This window comes from Lytechinus variegatus, chromosome 12, assembly GCF_018143015.1.
Source record: "Lytechinus variegatus isolate NC3 chromosome 12, Lvar_3.0, whole genome shotgun sequence".
NCBI classification, from domain to species: Eukaryota; Metazoa; Echinodermata; class Echinoidea; order Temnopleuroida; family Toxopneustidae; genus Lytechinus; species Lytechinus variegatus.
The window spans coordinates 9,938,938-9,960,862 of record NC_054751.1 but is presented as its reverse complement, the minus strand read 5'-3'; the positions used below and the strand labels follow the sequence as shown (position 1 = coordinate 9,960,862).

Below are 21,925 nucleotides of genomic sequence, written 5' to 3'. Positions count from 1 at the left end.
ACACCACCCTTGCTACCACCATTACCACTACTACACTTATGATGACTACCACTTAATAGACTATCTCCCGTTATAATTTGGATGTAGTACATGGCATCTGCTGATATGTATCATGCATTTTGAAGTGTTTATGTTTTACAGTTTGATTTCTTTAAAAAAATGTCTGATAATCATTTGAATGATTGTTTGGTGGCTTCACCGCAACCTATAGGCCTATGTTACGACAGAGAATATCATCCGTTGTGTCACAGGCATCTTGCCCCTTGCATATCTGGTGTGTTTTGAGGATTAACCTACCAGAGAGATGAGCCGGGATAGCTTGGCTACTTCCAAGACCAAGTTCACGCTGTCACGGAGAGACAGAGCTGGATCTATCATTGGAATACAGCATAATCCAGCTGACAAATCTCTCAAGATTCGCTGGGATTTAGAATGGGAGCTTCTTTCGCTATTCTTGTCCTATTTCGTTCCTATTTCGTTCCTATTCATTTCATTTCATATTCTTTCTTTCAGATTGGGGTAAAGGCTGGTAGAGTGGGGAGTAAGTTTTGTCTAGATGTTCCTACATCTGTCACTGCACTTTGTTCATCTTGTGTAGTGATTAATAATACTTTTACAAGTTTTTGATTATTAACAAAATTACACAAAGTCTTGAGGCAAGCCTAACCCCTCCAGCTCTTTGTTGAATCAAAAGTACAAGACTAGTGTTTCAACATATGCAAAAATCTCTATCCTGAGTGAGAGTCAGAAGGATTTATGCCTCTAGAAGTAAAACCCAAAACATCTCGCCTTCATTTGGTGACTCAAGATCTGAGTAAACTCGCCGGCTTGTTTACATCCCGAGCACATTTTCCGAGCTGTTGTTTTCGGGTATGTCGGAGGATTCCGCCATCTTGCGGCGTGAATAGGAGCCCTTGTTCTCTGAAGTAATCTAGCCCAGGAATACTGTCAATCCAAGGCCCAACAGTCCTTGGTCCTGTTTCAAGTACTCTCCAATGTCACCCCGATGTCTGGAGTACTTGGTTTGTAAGCCCTTGTAAACCCATGTAAACCATGTAGGTTATTCCGCTGGTTCGTTCGTATGGATGAGGGAATCTGGTGGAAGACATGATATGACTCATCTTGACAGAGCTAAGTCTGCTACCAGGATGGTTGTGACAGTCAGGAATGTCGACCAGCTACACCCCAACACTTGTACTTTCCCCCCTCAGTTGTCGTACTACATGAGCAAACCTTATACCAGTCATTAGTATCTGTAGCTCTTCAATTGAGTTCTTTGTATCATTCATTTTTCAAACCTTGCAAGAGAATTAATGTTTATCTCACCTTGTATTTCAGAAAAGCTCTACAGAAGTCCCCCATTAATCCGATAGGGTTTTTTATGTTGAGGTACATTTTTTAAAAGGGTTATTTTACCCCCAAACCCTGCCCATTCTGTTTGCTGTTTACCTATATATACATGTAGGCCTATATCAAATCGGTATTTTCATACATATATTGATTTACATATGTAGGCTTAATTTTAGTTTACATTGAAGTGTTCATTTTCTTACAAGCTCCTAAGACTCTAAAGGTACATGGTTTTATCGGGTTAAGCCACTCTTCAGACTACAGCACTAATTCCAAAACTAAGCTATATTCTATGAAATCCATATATTCATTCTTTTTCTCTCACCTTCCTTGGATCAGAGCCCTGAAGGTCATGTTCACCCTAAAGTACCTTTATCAAATGTTTGTTGGAAAGTTTTGTGGAAGGTCTTCTTACCAAACATGGTGGCATATTTGGAGGGAGAGTCAAACTTGGCTTGACTGGCGTCAGATATTACTTCTCAAATGGGGATTGACAAGTTTAAAACCCTGCAGTTGACGTAGCACCTCTAGTGTCCCTTTTCATTTGTCATCTTGTCGTCTGAGGCTCTCAAATCACAAACTTTTCTTGGGAGCTGTGCCTGGGCGGCTGTATGCAATGGAAGGAAACTGTGGAGAAAATATGTTAGATGTATTATCAGATTTTTTTTATTGTCAAAATAAGCATAAAAATGAAAGTTGAAAATGAAGATCATAGTTGTCATTTGTGAAGTTAACAATGAAAATCTATTCTACACATCATTTTGGTATTAATTATGACTATGTGGCAACTAATTCTGCCTGAAAATATGGATCTTTTTCCAAGCAACAATGATACGCTTGCCCATGTGTGCTTACCTGCATTGGTGATTTTCAGTCTCAGATTCATTAATGTCATGATAAGGAAATAATTCATCTTGATTTTCAAGACTTTCATTTGAAATTATTGCTCATCAAATCTATTCTATTTTAGCTATATAAACAACTCTCTCTATGGATAGACAAATGTTTATCCTATATTTTTTTAATCATCGCTTCTGTTTTTCATCCTAATAAATGAATATTATTTGGGCATGTTTTTTTATGGGGTGGGGTGGGGGGGGGGGTTAGTAGGCATTCTTCTTCGTTATAATGAACATTCACTCGGTAGATTGACAGGCTGATTTTTACTTCACAGGTATGTTGAACGGTCACATTCAGCCCACTCAAAATTCAGGTGGGCTCTTCGCCTGCCATTCATCATTTCACGGTTGAACACAATTCAGATGAAAAAAAACCTGTTGCCGTCAGTCCTCCCCGTCAATTTTCCGGCAGATTTCCTTGTATTTGCATACATGTATGCTCAAGCCTGAGAAGATCCGTTCTTCCTAATTCATTGGCATGGTGAAAGCTTCCCCTCTGCTGCAAAGAACAAATATAGTCTTTCTTTTTCTCTCTCTTTGGATGTTTTTCTATCACTTGTTCATGTCCAGAGGTGGGAAGAACCCCAAGTTGAATTGACAAGAGGCAAACAATAATTGCAGGAAGGTAACATGTACTTCTGGCACCCAGGGGCGATACCGTTGATACTAAACTTTTGTCTAAAATCGCCATTATTGAAGGGAATATGGCCATGAATTCTTTTAGTAGTGACCATTAGGTAATTCCTTGTAATGCCTAGAAGGTTATAGGTGATGGACGCATGACCATTAGTCTGACAGTGCCCAGGGCACGCCACGTTAGCCACGTTTGAAGATTAGGTCGAAGAATGTCCCCTCTGTCTAGTTCAATGTTCTTTCCCCTTCAAATTAATCGGTGTAAAGCTTGACACAAATGATGTGAGTCAAGAAGTCCCTCAATGCAAAATTACAAATCGTTATTGCCCTGTTTCAAAGAACATTTTGCATATGGCAAGTTGCAAGCACTTCTTTATTGATACCAAGTTTATTGAAACTTGATACCAAGTTTAATGAAACATTCAAGGCCCAATCATGATCATAGAGGGCTCCCCTCCCCATAATATATGGAAAATATGTGGCAAGGTACCAAACTCTTGGGTCAATCAATCTACGTGTTAGACCATCTTGGAAAGCAGATCAACCTTTTGTTTCCATCTCACCAAATATCCCTTTTTATGAGTCCAATCATTTTTGGTTGTCATTGCAGGTCCACCCAAGATCTCGGAGCAGGTGAACGGTTTCCGGAAGGCAGTTCAGGGTCGATCCATCAAGCTTCCATGTCCCGTCACGGGGAACCCCCCACCCCTCATCATGTGGACCAAGGATGGCGTCACCATTCACAGCGGCTGGGAGCGCTTCCGGGTCAGATCGGAGGGTCTCAAAGTCAATGACGTGGTGATCGAAGACAGTGGATCCTACATCTGCAGGGCCACAAATGGTTTCGGAAGCGTCAGCGTAAACTTTACATTAACAATTACAGGTACGTTAAGGTCCACCCATAGGTGGTTTTTGTATGCATGCAAAAAATCATGAAGAAAGTGAAAAAACAAACAAGTTTAATCCCAAATCTCACTTTTTCTGCTCTTACATTTTTTCTTTTTTATTTTGTGTTGTGGAAAATCTAAATAAGATATGAAATTGATTCTTCTTTCTGGAACGATATAATGGCAAAGTTGTAGAAACATTTGGGGATGGTTGTTCTTCAATCATCTATTTTTTCACTGATTTCAACTTAAGTTACAAAGAAGATTTTTTTCTGAATATCGGTTTGCAGAGCACAAGGGATTAAAGAGAGCTTAAGTGATACATTCATATGATAGGATGTGAAAAAAAATGCTGTCGAGTTTTGGTGTAAAAGTGAAATAATTCAACTGACATGTTAATTTAATTTCTATTTTCTGTTTGGGGAGAAAACCAACATGATAACGTAATATCCTGGTAGACATATATCCTTTACATAGTTGAACTTCCAGTTTTAATCTCGGAATATCATTCTTTGAATATATCTTGCATCTTGATTATTGACAAGGTGGTTGACCTCAGCCCTGGCCCATTCGGTCACAGCAGCATGTGGTTTGAAATATCCCTGATGATATAAGAAAGATTGTTGTTGGATATGACGATTCTGATTGCGAAAACATGTGTCGGGTGTGCGCCTGCGATGTTGATCACGCATATGCAACGTCACTTGAGATTTGATGATTGGTTAAAACCTGTTGATGAACTGCTGGTGATGTCATTTCCAAGTCCGCAGCCGATGATGATTGGAAAAACGTCTTTTCGCCAATTGTTTGTTCCAAGCTATTATTTTCCATGAATTCAGATATTTTTTTAGTATCTTTTGGCTAGGACATCTGTCGTTTCAAGTATCCAGTGCAGACAATCGGGATTAGATTGATGTGTTAAAAGAAATGCGGAATATACCACAATGATAACCAGTGGGTAGGATTGTATTGTAAATCAATTTTGAAATTTTATCAAATCGACAAGGGGACCAATAATACATTTGTGGCAAATGAGAGTATCATGCTCTAAAAAAGTTGCATTTTTTTTGTGAATTGAAAAAATAAAGAAATTGGTAAAAATCATCAAGGAATATTTTTCTTTGTTTACATGTAGTAAACATGATCAACAATGAATAATTTATTTTCCGAAACGTGTTCTGGACTGGTGAGAGATTGATTGGTTTAGTTTTAACATACATTCTGTGAACATTATATGGATATTACTAATATTGTCTGTTTGTGTTCAATTACAAAACACTCACAAAAAAATGAAATAGCAATGAGATTTATTCTTACCTTATTTCAAGAAACACTTCAAATCATGTTTGCATTCCAATAAAAACTATCGTAATTCTGCCCAAATTAAAGTTTTACTGCTCAAATATTTGTCTGTGTATCTTGCTTGGTTAGACCAGTGTGCATTCTATTCCTGACCTAAATTCCATATCTCTGAATGATTTAGGATTTATTATCACTTCAAATGATAGGTTTATGACTTTGTCCCTATTCACCAACCACTTGTCTCCTCAGCCTACAAAAGAAAGAAAAATCTTGTCCTCTGACAAATAAAAGTTCAGCCATCATGTGGCCATGTTCACATATTGGGGTAAATATGTCATCAAAATTTTAAAATATATTAAAGTAATTCCATCCTTTTCTAATGGACATTGACTTTACTTATTATGCTATGAATTGTTAAAATCCTATTCTAGGAAATCATTCAGGGTTTTGACATTTAGAGAGATGTCTGTACGAAAAAAAATCATTTTCCTCAATAATTAAATACATCCACCTGATTTAAGGTAAGTTCAATAAAATTAATATTTTTTTTTCTTTTCAATATTTATTTTTCTTAAAGCTTTTGTATAGTAAAGATCTGTACAATAGGAAAATAATCACCTCTTTCTCACTTTCAGTGTCGTATAAAACTTAAACTAAGTTTTAAACTTCTTCTTGAAGCTTCCTTGAAATTATGCAGAGCTCTCACAGACTGATGGATTTATCTTTCTGATGTAGATTTGGGGAATCATTTTCTCTGAAAATATCAAAAAAGGTCTTATTTTTCTGGATGATTAGAGATGTGGGGAGTACGCCTAGCGGGGCAACAATTTATAACCCTCTTGAAAATTGTGAAGAGTCCTATAACCTGCTATGAAATGCTGGAACATAAATCACAAACTCTCCCAACAACACTCTCTTTGAACTTTCCTCAAACTTGAAGTAAAATGGCCCTGTGTTCAGACCTTCAAAGATTTACACAGGTTATATAAAGTAACCATATTTTCTTGAAATTAAGGATAAAGATCTACACATAGACTTCTTATTTTTCTTTCAATTCCAATCAGTGACATCACATAATTCTATGTGATGATTGTTAGTATTTGTTGCCTTTAATTGCATCACTTATTTGCTCTTTGATCTCCAAAGTAATATCATAATGATTATTATTGATTATTATTATCATCATCATCATCTTCATTACATGAAATATCGAATCTTCTCCTAGAAAAATATATTATTTTGGTTTGGAATCACATCCCCCAAGATATTTTGGTTATCAGTATTAAATGAAAGATTGCCTTTAAAGGGGAATCCAACCCAAATAAGGAGTGGTTTTCAGAGGTTAAAGAAAAATCAAATAAGTTGATATGTAACTTTCTTATTGCTTGTCCGATTCCTTTCAAACTTTCACTATTCTGTTTTTCTTCCAACACAACATTTTATGTCCAAGGGATGATTCCCCTTTAAATGGGTATCTTCTTTGTACCACTCAGTGAGGATGAGCTGACGATCCAAGCACTGCATCAAGCTCTCCCCTCTTGTAATATTTGATATCATCTTGTAATCCCCTGCACAAACTATTGGGTTACATGATCAAAGGGGCCCACTTTCTCTTCTTTGGACACTGCAGGGACCTTCATACCTCTCTCTGACCAGATAATATTTTGTATTTTTAAATCTGATATCCTACTGCCTTGATGACATATTAAAAAATAGGTGTTTCTGTCAATTTGCAATTTAAGTAAATTACTCTGCCACCATGACAAAAAAAAACTAATGATTTGAATTGAAAGTTTCTGAACAGTTATTTGAATTTGCTGGCATTTGTGCAGTGTGAATGCAAGTGAGGAGGACTTTGATCAAGTAAGCGAATGAAGAATGCACAGTATTCTCTGAAGAAAGATGAATGCCATGTGAGATGTTCGTAATCTAGAAGAACATTCCTGTACAGATCTGATAATGAAAGTATGAATGCATGATATCACTCGGTCTGAAGTAAGTGACAAGTATTCTCATGGATTGGCGGTGTGAAAGTGCTTTTTGCAAGATAATAGAGCTTGGCAATGAGAAAAATTAACCCACCTCATTCCCCCTCTTCAAGAATTATGATTCAATAAAATAATATCCAACAAAAATAATTTGAAAAGCAGAACCAGTGTTATGTAGCTTGTAAAAATCCAATGTTCTTGATATATATTTAGATACTTTGAATTTAAGATACTTGTTCCTCAAGAAGCTATGTACACTTGTACAGTATAAAATAATATCACAAAATACAAATTTTTGTGTTGAAAATGGCACTTTAAGATGAATATATTCTGAGGAGAGCAGAAAACTTATTGAGGAACACCATCCTACAAGTCTGCCCTGATGTCAAGCAAATTCAGAAAATATAGAAAAGTGCATTTATTAAATTGAAAAGAAAGTGTATCAAAGAATATAAACAGAGTTGTAGATTTTTCAAATTACTTTAGACAAATTTGTTATAAATGTCAAATTGTTGACCCATATTTTATTGGATGTAAATTTTATTATTTTAATGTTTTTTTACCTGACTTAACATTTCCCCCATAATTCATAAAAATGTATGAAGTAATTAGGCCGATCTCTTATGATTATGAATGGATGCACAGGTCAAGTCATTGTCAAATTTTTGAGAGTATGACTAGAAAGTAAAACACCAAAATCCTGTGACAATCTTTTTTTTAATATATATATTTTTAACCTTGATATCATGAAGATTCTTTTGGGGAGACTAATCTTAAAATCATGTCAAAGTTCTTTTTCTGATGAAAGAACGACACACTCTAAATGCTATATATTATTATTATTATCAATGAGGCAAATACAAATATGAATATCTGTCATCTTTTAGCCTCTCCCTCTTAAAGAGAAATTCCAGTAGTTGCAGTAAACACTGATTTCATGAGAAAGTTTGTAAAACCAGGCTTAATTGTCAGTATATAATCGAGGATGGAGATCTGGTACAGTTACATAAACTGAACTTTGTGAAATCTTGAAATCTACGCTGAAAAACGTTCACACTGAAGATCACCAACACAGATAGGCACACGTGGGACAGTGTATTATTATTGCTGGAATAAAGACGCGACGGAAGTGACCGAATCCGCGCTTATTTTGCTTATTTCTCAGCAATTACACAGTTTCTCCCAGAATCCTTTGGCACATATTTTTTATTCATACAAACAGACACTTGGGTGGTCATTATATTAGATTCTGTAAAAAGTCATTTTGAGATCGTTACCAAAACTGGAATTTATCTTTAATTTAAGCTTATCTCTTTTATTCCAATATCCTTTAAGTTTCCTTTTTATCTGTTTTGATCATCATCTGACCCCTATCTGTACCATTTTTTTAATCCCCCTTTCCCCCTCCCCCCCCTCTACGAATTTCTCTGTACCCCATACCTCTCTACTTGCCACTTCACTCCCCTCGCCCCAGGGCCATCGGTTCTTTGATGATGCCGACACCCCCTCTCGGCATCTAGTAGATTGCAAACATTTCCCACACAATGTCTTGGGTTTTTTGCTCTATTTCATGAAGATGAAGTGTAAATGATGGCAAAATCGACCAATTCTGCCCTTGTTTAAAGGCGGATTTATCACCTGAGCCAATCACATCGCTTGGGGTTACTTACAGGGATGGGGAGGGGGGGGGGTCAAGAGGCTAAATTTGAAATTTGAGAGATAATCTCTTGTTTGATATTTGAGTCATCATATGAGTTGTAAAAGTATAAATGTTGCAAGGTCCTAACCCACACACGTTTTTCTCATTTCTTCTGCATTTGCCCGGAGCGCGCGCAAATCTTTAACGATCAGCAAACATCAGTGAGAGAATATTTTGAAAGATGGCCCATGCAGATAGTCCACGAATATGTGTGATGCTGCATTCATACTTGCTTTTAAGGTGACACAACTTTTGCTCCGGTCTCGATATCTCTGAGGGTTTCGGGTTTGAGTTATGACTGTAATAGAGTGTAGAGTGTAACATCTTGATGGTTTTATGCAAAAAAGATATACCTCAAGGCTATAAATTTCAGGTTATGTGGTGAATCATTGACCTCACTGTCATCATCACCATCATCATCTTCACCACCACCACTACCACCATAATTATCACCACCATAACCATGACACCATCATTGATGTCGCGTCACTACCACTATCATCATCTCTATAAGAGTCGATATATGTTAGGGAATTATTGACAATTCATGTGTTCAATTATTTTCAAAAAGATGATTTTAATGACAACCGCATTCAAAGATCCAGTCAAAACGGAACGAGCTGAATGTTTGTAATTACCAGTAGCTAGGGAAAACTTCACACACTTGTCTAAAGTTATTTCTGTATTAAGATTTTTGTGAATGATTAAGATATTTTTTCTGTAAATAGTATAAATATGTTCATTAAAAATGACTGCAATTTTCTATATCAGTAATAAGTAGAATGAATACTGAATTATGTTGTGATGTAGTTAAAATTATTGTTTTAACCATGATAATGACATTATTTGGGGATAATCTTGATTTGCAACTTGTCATTATGTTAGCTTCAATTACCAATTGTCTTTGTTCATATTGTACTTGACCATGAGATATGGTAATAAATTTAATTCATTTTACTTCCATTCAAAATAGTAACAAACCCTAACTTGCAAATTACATATTCAATTTTATGCAGAGATATTCAAACCTTGATACTTTTCTCTTTCATCTGTAGCTTTGCAAAGTTAGGAAGTACTTCTCCAGGACTTCACTCTTGCATTTCTTTGATAATTTGAGACATATCATTGAATGTATTGTGACGTGTGAATACAAATTAGGTAGATTTACTGGTCACATACCCCTATTCTAATGCTAAACCCAAAAGTAAATATTCCATCAAAGGGAGTTCTTTCTGCTGAAAGTGCGGTCAGTTTGATTCTCATTGATGTTCGTACTGGAGTAGGGAGAAATCGGCCGGTCTTGCTGTTTTCACACTATCCCTTGCTGAGCGAAAAAGGCAAGGTGCACATGCGTATACTACTCACCACCAGTGTACCTACAGGGGCGGGGCAGTTAACGGTGCAGCCTGCCCCCCCCCCTTCAGTGAGTGTATAATGACTCAGAAGAGGAGAAAAGGTTGCTCCCCCACCCCCCCATGATCCTCTAATGCCTTCTCTCTGGTAGTTGGTGCTACTCTTCTCTCAGTGAAGTTTTTACCATATGAGCAAGTCGTACTGGAAGTTTTTCAGTAGTGTAGATCACGATTCCCCCCCCCCCAAAAAAAAAAGAGAGATCATTCAAAGGTTATATTTTGTATTTTTGCTGTGTAAATGGGCCCTATAGTAAGTGATTGGCCCCAGTGGGGCAGCCTGTCACCAGCCTGAAAGCACCCCTATCGCCTGGGGCGTAACCTCTCAAGTAGCCCCCTCAGAGCTGGCCTGTCAACCCAACCAATTATCCATTCACAATAATGGAGGCTTGCTTTATTACCAATAACACATGGCTCCTTGGAGAGAAAACGGGAGAAAGAAGCGGGTAGGAATTGGGGCTCAGGACCAGTCCTCGGCTCGAACCAGTGTTTGTTCTGCGTGTTAAAGTCCTGCCAAGAATCAAGTGTTCGGTCTATGGGGATAACTCAATGAATGTGCTTGTAGGATAGTCAAAGACTTAAGACTCACCTGAAATATTTTTAAAAAGTAAATGCAAAGTTCATATCTCACTTTTGTCTGTGTATTTTATATATAGAGGAACATGAAAGGGTAAGGGGGGAGGGAGGGAGGAGAGGAGAGGGGGAGGAGGAGAGTGGAAGAGAAGTGACAATGCATGCATACCTTCTGCATAGACCCATAGGTCCGTATTCTGAAGTCGGGTTTAACTTAAACTCAGGTTTAAACTTTTGGTTTAAGTATGGATTGCCAATAGTTACATAAATCACTAACTATAGAGAGATCATATTTCAGCTCATTTGGCTCTCAAAACATTCATAATTGTCTAGGAAGTATAAATAGATGATTGTCTTCACCATCAATGAATCGGGAACGAGCGCAGTAAACATAAGAAACATACAGCTTAATACAAATTTTGACACTTTTGGCTTCCCATAATTTTAGCACAGAGTTAGTCCACGGTCTAAGTTAAACCTGACTTCAGAATACGGGCCTTTTGGTCTATTTATGCCTGCCTTCAAAGGGGGAGTTTGGAGGAAAACAGTGTTTGATGGGGGGGGGGAGAAGACGAGAGGGGAATTACGCATAGAGCAAGATATATTTTAATATTTTATGTAGGCCAATTATTTTTCATAGAATGCATGAGCCTATACTAGATAGGACAACCCCAACCCCGACCTCACCCTCAATCTCATCCCCCAGCAACTCAGTGAACCCACCCTTTGCCATCATTGAGGTGTTAGTTCAGGGACCTGCACATATATCCTCTAGGCATGACCTTTCATGACCCCTTTCTGACTAGATTGACCCCCACCCTCCCTCCCTCACAAGGCATATTGCTCCATGTCTGAAGTTCATGCATATTTATCACCATTGTTTTTCATGAATCCGAAAATATTCTGATTTGTATGTGGTTTACCATGATTTTGAATAATCAATTTTCAAAAGAATGTGCAGGTAATTTTTTTTTATTGTTACAAAATCTTCATAAAATAATTTTTTGTTTGTTTTTCTGTCTGTATGATATTTTTTCAAAGTTTTACGAGGCTAGTTTTCAGGAATCTTGATTTCTATAAGGTTACTTTTGTATACCGTAGTTAAATTGCTAAGGTTGGATTCACCTTCAAGTCCAAATATGAATGACGATTGAAATTACACAAGAAAATGGCAATGCAAGGTAGATAGTGATATCTCTTTTCCTTTACCTTTTTCATATTTCTTTACCAATGAAACATAGTTTTTGTGCTTTTTTAGATTTAAGATGCAGTCTGAATGCAAAAAAAGTATGTGTTTGACTTGCCATGTTAGAGGTTTGTGTCCTAGAGAGTGTATTGTTGTGAAATCTGCAGATGAGTCTACACCTATGTGTTACTTTATTTCTAGTTTTCTAATTGCTTTTTATGTGTGCATGTGAGGTGTCAAGATGTAATTACTAAATTTGATTGGTATGTATGCTCTGAACGCATCATTTAAAGTTTTGGAACTTGCCCACATCTTAGATTGTCTTGACGTGGATGTGTTTCATCATAGTGCAATTTAAATAGGCCTACCTTATTTTGCGCAATGATTGTTAAATCAGTGGAAACTTTGCAATTGTGGACTTACAAAAGTACCTCAACATGAAAATCTAAGGAAGCAGCCATTAGAATCAGAATGATTAAGGCACAAAAATACACCGTGTTTCTCATTTAGACATTGATAAAATGTAGCAAATCTGGAGTTGTGCTTTTATCTTTATATTCATGTGGACATTCAAACACACTTCAAACTCCATACACTGTCTCCAGAATTCAGACAAAAATCAAATAGATCAATGTAGTAGAAGCATAGCAAGCATACGAAGTTGGGAAAAGAAAGGGAGAACTGTGCCCAAATCACTCAAGACTGGTATGCTGGAAAGTTTGTGTAGTGTAAACACTCGCAAGAAAAAACACACACTGATCTTCCAGTGCAAAAAAAAGAAGGGAGAAATTCAAACAAGTTTGATTCAGCCTTTTTTTCAGGCGCCAGTGTAGTGCTAATGCAAGAACCGCAGGACAAAGAAAAGAGGACCCATTTACATGTGAATCAATGGCAAATCTTTGCTTTCATTCGCTCCATGTTAGCTGTGTAATAGCCCTGAATTGTTGATGAAGTGAAATAGAATAGAGTGATAAATAAAAAGAAGTGGTTGGGAGAATCTTCCATTGTAGTGTTTTCTTTCTTTCTTTCTCTTTCCCTATATCTCTTTTTCTTTCTCTTTCTCTCTATCTATCTCCCTTTCTTCCTCACCCCCCCTCCTTTGACTTGTGATTAATTTGTTTACTTGTGGACATTGTGTGAAGAGGGGTGGGATGAATGGGTGCTGGTTAACAATAGGAATTAATGATTTGAGAGGTTTACTTCAAACTGTGAAAAGGAGCCAAAGAAAAGTTAAGAAAAGGCCTGCAATTAGAGCACACATGATGGGAAGATGCTCTTTACAAGTATGGTGGTCTCAACAGGTATAGGGCACCAGCTTATTTTGGAAAGAGAGAAAAGGGAGGGGTTGGTCCGGGATGCACTTGAGTCCTATGTTCGAAAAATTGATTTTCGTCACCCATTTTGAAGTACTTGCTAGTGTAGACTGTTGAGTCTTGTCTAAAATGAAAGAAGAAGTAGCAATTGTGATAACAGGAAAAGCCTGTTTCATGAAAATTGTTGTAATATTTGAATAACAGTCTAGAGCTACAGAAATCATTTTATTTGATTGGTTGATGTTAAACTTCCTAGAGAAGATGTGCATTTGTTATTATTTCACAAAGTTTTTATGAAACGGTCCAGGTGAGGTCATTTACCAATTGACTATGCATGATGCTAATTGTTTTTTCTTTCATCCCCCCCCCCCTTTTTTTACCATAGATGGGTCAAGTAGTCCTGAACGAGATCCTAGCAAGGTAGACACACCTACAGTGGATGAAAGGCCCGATAGACCGACGTCTGGAAGTGAGTATTAATCCCATGCCAGTCGGAAAGTCACCCAGAAATGAAGTTTGTTTTCATAAAAATATTTGGAGCAATGTCTTAGTGAAATTTTTAGTAAATTTCATTCAAAAATAAGAAAGTTTGGAAGGTACGATCATGCAGGAATTTGCATTCTGTAACTCCTTGTGATATATCTTTTAAACACCCGTATTTTTAATCTGTCCATGTAAAATGGAAAAAAAAAGACATATTACATAGATCCATTATGATGAATGTATGACTTTTACCTATGTTTTGTATCTCACTTTGGACTCTTTCTTGAAAATTCATTTCCTGTTATTAGCTTCTGTTACATAACTGGAAAATGAGACTTACCCAGTAGATAATTGTTAGGATATTGAGTGAATTGGATGGTGGAATTTGCAAGGTATACCACAGAATAGCTAATCATTTGTTTTTATGATAAGTTAATTCATAACTTCTAGAAAAAAAACACAGAATTAGTTTGAAACTTCACAGACCTGCTCCTCTTATTTATCTCCAAAATAATGAAATCAAACTTAATTGATGGCTGATTTTTCTTTAATATGGAAGTATATTATCAGTGTTAATCTTGGACTTTCCACATGTGCATAGTAGAAGGGCTTCCTTCAAACTATCCAGTGATCACACAGTTATGTAGCCCAATCTCTCATGAAAACGGCCCCTTTATCTACATGAGCATGATCTCACCGATGGGATGATGCCCCATACCCCCCCCCCCCCGATCTTAGGCAGATAATGTGGGATTTTTTTAAATGAAAATTCAGGTTACATGGTGACAGCCTGATATGATTACTGCGATGGTTTGATGTAAGCCACGTAGAAGATGCCATCTTTACTCTTTCATGGTGAATGGTTTTGCTGTGTCTGTACTTTGTAGAATTAAATGTTTTTAAAAAATCAATGTCTTGAATTGAATCCGCATCAATCCATCTATCTAAGATCAGTGGAAGATCTTCACATCTAGTCACTAATGTTCACCGACAGATTTAGCCCTTAGCCAATGAGATGCAAGGTTTATGTATCTTCAGTTGTCAATAAAAAAAAAAACACTGACAAATCACTTTGTAAAACTTCCCCATGTTTTTGTTCTCTGAATTGTCTCAGTCTGCAATGATTTCATTAGAGAATACTCTCAAGAAACACAAAGTACATTTTTAATTCACTTAACCTAACTTTCATTTTACTTGATACATTAATGTTGATATAATGTTCAGTCCAGGTCATTCATAACTTGTTTTTCATTATCATGGTAGAATTCATTTCACATCACCATTTGGTTAATACTATTTAACTGCAGCATACATATATCAACAAAGTTTGATTGCTTTTTAAAGTGTATCATACGAGGTATCCGTATTTCTGTACTCCTCATGGACAGAAAATAAGAATCAACGCTCATTTAGGTTAACAAAGTCTATTCCAAGAAATTCAAATTGCCAGTGTACATGTAGCTTCCTATTCTTCTTCTCTTGCAACTTGTACCAGCTAGCCTGCCTTGATTCTCTGGAACACTTCAAAATCTTGAACAGTATAGATTTAGACTGTTAAAAATACATATAAATATAGTTTCAGTGAACTAGCGCTATTACTGTGAATATTTTGTTCTGGGCCGTAACATGAAAGCTTAGCGATTGATTATGAGGTTGATTCCTATGATTGATTCAATTGATATTAAGTGATACATCAAGTAAGAATCAGCCCCTATTCAATCGCCATGCTCTATGTTTCAGGGAAGTGGTGGGTCAAAGAATCCTTTCTGCTACTGTACACATCTTTTTAGACTTAAAGGGGAAGTTCACCCTGACAAAAACTTTGTTGTAAAAAAAGCAGAAAAAATAATAAAAAATATTGCCGAAGGTTTGAGAAAAATTCATTAAATAATTAAAAAGTTATTAGAATTTCAATTATTTGATTTGTGACGTCATATGCGAGCAGCACTCCTACATAGCGAATGGTAAAAAATCAATGAAATGTTGTTTTCTCAGAGAATTGAAAATGGTTTTCACTCTACCTTTTATATATCAATAGACAAATCATTTCACACCCGATCATGAATAGAAAACAAAATTAAGTCATCAGGAACCATGCAAAATTTGAAATTAATGCATTTTATATTACATAACACATGGGGAAGCTGCTCGTTTATGACGTCACAAATCCAAAACTTTGAACTCTAATAACTTTCTTACTCTTTAACGGATTTTCCTCAAACCTTCACCAATATTGTTTATTATTTTTTCTGCTATTTTTGCAACAAAGTTTTCTTCAGGGTGAACTTCCCCTTTAAGTGTCCATGCGTCTGGGTAGTCTTACAAATAGTTTTAAAAGTTGTGTATGCTTTTACTGAAAGAAAATGCATTTGGTTTATAGTAGTTTTGTAAATCATAGTAATCTGTTGGATTTTTGTGAGCAGTGTACATTGTTCACCAGTAGAGGGCGACATTTGTTATTCTGTCAAAGCTAGATTTGCTTCCTCAAAAACTATGTAGTTAAAGAAAACATAGGCACAGACTTGTAGAAAGTAAAGCAGTAGCAACTTATGACTTATGAGGAGTCAATTATTCTATTTATTTAGCAATATATCTCTTTAAATTTAACTTGCTTCATGGAAGCTTGAAAAGAGTGTGGTCAAATTTCCTCTTATCTGCACTTTGGTAAATAAATGACACCCTCTCAGCAGAGCTGCCAAGTAGTACTGATTTTCCGTATTTAGTACTGAAAAATTAGAAGAATACTGATGGTTTCAGGCAAATACTGATTTCCTCACCAAAATACTGATTATCAGCTTTTATAATACTGAAATGATCATATTCAGGTTGGCAGCTCTGCCTTTGCCGTTGAACTTCACCCTCTTAATGAGGGATATTCATATGTAGGGGAGGGGTCAAAAGAGACTACATTTACAATGAAATAAATTCAGTGTTACAGTCAGAAAATTAATGCTTGTCCTGGTATGAATAAATGGCACTTGCTCCTTAGACATGATTCAGTGGGGAAAAAATACTTCAACTGGTTCAGATACATAAGTTTGAATGCGTGATATACTGAAATAAATAGGCACTCAGAGGCCTGAACAAGTTCTTACATGGTTATTTTCTCCATGGGGATAGGTGTAAACATGGCTATTGTGTGGAGAATAAGTTTATGTTGATTGTTTGCCTCTCGAGGTTTGACCATTCGTTTGTCTTCTCGTTAGTGGCCATATATAGGCAGTCCAGAGTGTCGTGTTTCCAATTTCGTTTGTGTTCTCTGAATGTTTTATACAGATCCAATCCAAATTCATGAATGACCCCCTCCCCCACCCCCTTCATCCAGACCCCCTCCCCGTTAGTTAACAAAACCAATACCACTTTCATCAAATCATTCAATTCTGTTTTCATCGGATCCTGGGAGTTGTTCCATCTTTTCATTTCTCCCTTTTTTCTGTTTTTCTCTTTTTGTGTGTCTCTCGTGCATGTCTTTATGTTGTTTATTCGTTTTTTATATAGCCATGCCTCAATTTTCCGAGCTGAACAAAATGATGAAGACCCAAAAGATAATGAAGCCCCTGAACAGCTCTGTGAGGTTAAAGTGCAAGGCTTCCGGCCACCCTCGCCCAGAGATAGTTTGGGAAAAGGACGGCACACGAATGGTCATAGCTGCGGAGGGCAAGCAATCTAGGCAGTTTACACTCAAGTTGAGCCACTTAAAATCGGAAGATAGCGGCACCTACACGTGCATTGTGTTTAACAAGCACGGGCGTATTAACGCCACCTATGAAGTAGATGTAGTAGGTGAGTGCGTGGCCTACGTGAACTCAACCTATTTGGGACAAAGTGATTAGATTTTATACTTTGGACAGAAAAAAATGCAGTCTCTGAAATCATACCAAATTCATGGATATCATATGAAATATTTTTAAAAATAGATTAAAAGTACTGTTTTCATTGAAAATCATATTTCGTTTCATTAAAAAAAAGTTTGAATGAAAATGAATCATGATAATCCTAAAATTAGCTATGTGATAGGATTATCAACAAATGATTTTCCCATGCATATTGGCACATTTCTAACTTCTGAAATAATATTTATCTCTTTTGTTTCGGTGAATAATCAGAAAACTTAAATGCAGAAATATAGAAAAAAATCCTTATATTGCCAATTTGAAGCATAAAAGCCAGATCAAGTAAGGATTCAAGTAATTGATTGTCCCAAATCGGTTGAAATAAGACCTAATTCCCCTGCTTTGTATTTGTAACCTACATTTACAAACTCAGAAAAATTACTCATGAAAGGGATCGGGAACAAAGGTAGATCCACATTTCTCTTGAAATCGAAACAAAAAAGGTGCTTTTCTGTAATAAATCAAAATATTCACATTTCCTTGCACTTTTCTGTCTGCTATAAAAGTTTAAGTATCTTTAGCCTAAACAGCTTATTGAAATGAGTATTGCATGTGATGATTTTGCATGCTTGTTTTTTGTCATTTGCCAAAGGTGTTCTATATTGACTAGAAAAAAGAAGGATTTTCCCCCGTTATGCTCAATATAACATCTTTTTAATGAAAGATACATCTTGGGTAATACTTTGTTTTATGTGGCATGCTTGCTTTATGTTCATTGCATGGTATTGTATGATATATGATTCATGGTGGTGGTGTTGACTCACTTTTCCTTTTAATTTATACTATGCACTAAATAACACAAATATAATTCAATTCATTTTTGTATATGTACTCCAAATTATTTGTAATTGTTATCTACAGAAACACAGTTATGAATATAGAAACAAAGCATCTACCTTGCTAAAATGTTTCTGAGTGTATGACCCATATTTATAGATTTTAAGAACAAAGTAAGATGCAGCTATTTAATTACCATTCTGTTCGCCATTAGAATTATGATGCACTTTAGGGTTCTCTTGTAAGGTCAATATCTCGGAATTAAAATAAGCAATCGTTTTTCATATTCATTTTTCTCTACATGTATTAAAGTCATTTGATATTTTGTCACAGTTGACTGTACCTATAGGCAAAAGAGAAAACAATAGTTTTTTCTCGGAATAGATTATTTGTTTTCTTGATCTTAAACAAAGTAGCTTTCATTGAAGTCATCCATTGATCAAGGAAATGTATCTTTTCATAGCAAAACATCAACATATATATGTGATTCTATGAAATTCAAATTTATTCTGGGCAAACTTTAGAAAGTACAAAGGCCACTGATGTCCAAACCCTCTTTATTTATATATCATATCACAAATCTGAGAAATTAAAAAAAGGGGGACCATGAAACCTCCAAGCCAAATGACAGGGACTTAGGTTTTAAAGGACATTCTATCATGGCCTTGGATTTAGCTGCGTTAGAGCCAGGTACATGTATATGCTTATGCCACAAAAGTAACCTTTTTTTTAATTCCATGCCATATCTCCTTTTCAGATCAAGTAAAGAAGAAGCCTGAGCTGTTGGGAGAACACCCCGTCAACACGACGGTGGAGTTTGGAGGTACCACATCATTCCAATGCCGAGTGCGTAGCGACATCAAGCCCCACATCCAATGGCTGAAAAGGGTCGAAACGCACAGCGTCCCATCCAACGCCACCATAGAGATGGACGGACAGTACTTTGTGGTTCTTCCTGCGGGGGATGTGCTCCCGAGACCCGACGGGTCATACCTCAATAAACTCATCATTTCCTATGCCACGGCGGAGGATGCAGGGATGTACATCTGTTTAGGGGCGAACACCATGGGGTACAGCTTCAAAAGTGCATTCCTTGAAGTTTTTCCAGGTAAGATCCCCCCCTCCCGAGGGGTGCTCACTCAGTTAATATTGATTGAATAAGATATGTAGGTATGTTTTTCATAGGTCGCTTAGAAAGTGTAAACAAAATATTGATAAAAATAATGCAGTTTCAATAAATGATCATACTTTAAATTGTTGACCTTAATTTCTTTCTTTTAAAGCAGAACAGTTTGCTTAAATATATTGTTGACCTTAGTTTCTTGCAGAAACATCTAACACTAGAAGAGGTGATGTTATCCAAATAATGCAGAGAAGGTTTATGTATTATGATATTGATTTTGGCAAATCAAAAAGTGGTGTAAAACATCAAGGTTTCTCCTAAAAAAGATCTCAGATTCATTGATGAATAAGAAAAAGAGAGTAGTCCTGCATATTTTTCAAATAAATGATATTGATGTAACTTAATTTGATTGGAGGAAACAATCATGTAGAAAATGAAATATAATAGTAATGATATGTCCATTTATACAATATAGTGCTTATAACCTAGTTCTTTTTTCTCCCTCCATTTTTTTCAGATCCAAACCTGAATGTGATCGACCCTGCCCTTCAGCAGACTCCTAGAGTAAATCCAGTCGTTCCAGAAGCATGGAGCCCAGTTCAACAAGGATTGCTCATCGGTGTCCCCGTCGGCTTCGCTTTCTTATTTATCGCCGTCATCGTCATCTGCACCATCAGTCGCAACAAGGCAAGGTCGCAACGTCGCCATCGGACGACCCCGCCCGCACCCCAACTCCCGAACTCTTCGATCAAAAAGGATTACAACCACAGTGATTACTTAAATCGAACCAATCTGGCGAACCCCCATATGATGGACATGGAGCAGTGTGCGCCCCTCACTGCCGCGCAGTGCGCCCCCCTCACCTCACAACAGACTCTTCACATATACCCGGTACCGAGCCGGGAAAACGTCCTCAACCGTTACGACGTGCATTCACCGAGCAGTTTCACAGACACTTTAAACAGTAACGGGAGCTTAACGAGCAGCAATAGACCAAACATGCACCATCACTTACATCAGCATACGATTCTCCACTGCTAGCATTCGCTCAACAATTCCAAAGTCTAAAGGTGTCACTTTCCTTTTTTTTATATGAAAAAAAAAGCAGAAACCAAAAAAAATTTGCCTTTATGTTGACGTCTCTAGCTAGATAAAGATAACCCTTCTAGATTATGTTCACATGGCATCTGCAGTGTGCCCATAGATATATGTATAGAGAGAGATTTATTAGAACACTGTATTTGTCCTGTTTATATATTTCATATCTGTACATAAGTATATATATCTATATATATGTACGCCCAACTCTGTATTATGTGTTCTGTTTGTACAGAAAGTGTGTGTCTTAGTGCCTATGGCCTGCGATGTGTATAAAGTATAAATAAGTACAGATATTTATATATCATTATTGAAAGAGATTGAGATGTTATAGTCTTAGCTCTTCTTGAAATAGAACTGATGACTGTAGTGTTTTTTTTTAATATTATTTTGAATTTGGTGATGAGCTGCAAATGTTGATTTAAAAAAGTAAGGGGTTATGACTAATGTGAATTCGTATGATGGCTGAAAGAAAATTGATAGTTCAGCGACCTCTATTCACAGAATGCATGAAACAAAGGTTGAAAATTCATTTTTTTTAAATTTCTGCTTTAATCTAACTCACTTCTCTGATGATGAATTGTATGATGTGAATGGACCATAATTATGTTATTTGGCAAACTTTATGAACCTAAAATATGAGTCACATAATGCATTATATTATTTACCTGATAAAATGATGTTATAGTCCAGATCTGGGCCCCGTTTCATAAAGAGGTACAACTGTTGTAACTTTGCCATTATAGCAAATACCATGGCAACAGGGCTCAGCAGCCAATCAAAATCGAGGTTACCATGGTAGTTGTAACTCTTCATGACACAGGCCCCCGTAATGAATCCTCATAGATGATATTTTTGTGATTTATCCCGAAAATATGGAAAGCCATCCGTGTCACAATTCTTGAGGTAGACGCTGTATGAAAAGTACCGTTGTCTACAAAAATGCGCATGCTTATTTTCCTCAGCATGATACATGCTTGAGTATCCATCACAGAGAAAACATTTTGAATGGGCATGCATTGAAGACAATCATGTCTCTGACTTTCCATAAATGAGATTAATTGGATCAGTCACAATGCTTGGTGTGATTGGGTCCCATTAGAACTTCAGAAGCACCTTGTCCAAAAGCTATTTTTAATATTTCAAAGGTAATGTATTAACAGAAATACTAGTTATTAATAATAAGATGAGGGGCCCGTAACACAAAGCTTAGCAATGATCGTAGAACATTTCTCTACAATTGATTGCATCGACTTAAATGTACAATCAATCGTAAAAATCAAGCGTACGATTAATTGCTAACCTTTGTGTT

General features: G+C 36.6%; 1 protein-coding gene across 1 annotated transcript; it reads left to right on the top strand.

Moving 5' to 3' along the window:
• Positions 1 to 3,469: 3,469 nt before the first annotated feature.
• On the top strand, positions 3,470 to 21,236 carry LOC121425416 (fibroblast growth factor receptor-like 1). Its single transcript, XM_041621462.1, has 5 exons — positions 3,470 to 3,765; positions 13,625 to 13,708; positions 17,221 to 17,505; positions 19,150 to 19,500; positions 20,033 to 21,236. The coding sequence occupies exons 1-5, from the start codon at positions 3,597 to 3,599 to the stop codon at positions 20,554 to 20,556; spliced, it is 1,413 nt and encodes a 470-aa protein (XP_041477396.1). The 5' UTR covers positions 3,470 to 3,596; the 3' UTR covers positions 20,557 to 21,236.
• The last annotated feature ends 689 nt before the right edge of the window (positions 21,237 to 21,925 follow it).

What these genes read in the sequence shown, in the direction of transcription:
- LOC121425416 (XM_041621462.1), top strand. Translation starts at nt 3,597, where the DNA reads ATGTGGACCAAGGATGGCGTCACCATTCACAGCGGCTGGGAGCGCTTC. An exon ending in CTTTACATTAACAATTACAG is followed by an intron (nt 3,766 to 13,624) that starts GTACGTTAAGGT and finishes TTTTTACCATAG; the next exon opens with ATGGGTCAAGTAGTCCTGAA. An exon ending in ATTCCTTGAAGTTTTTCCAG is followed by an intron (nt 19,501 to 20,032) that starts GTAAGATCCCCC and finishes CATTTTTTTCAG; the next exon opens with ATCCAAACCTGAATGTGATC.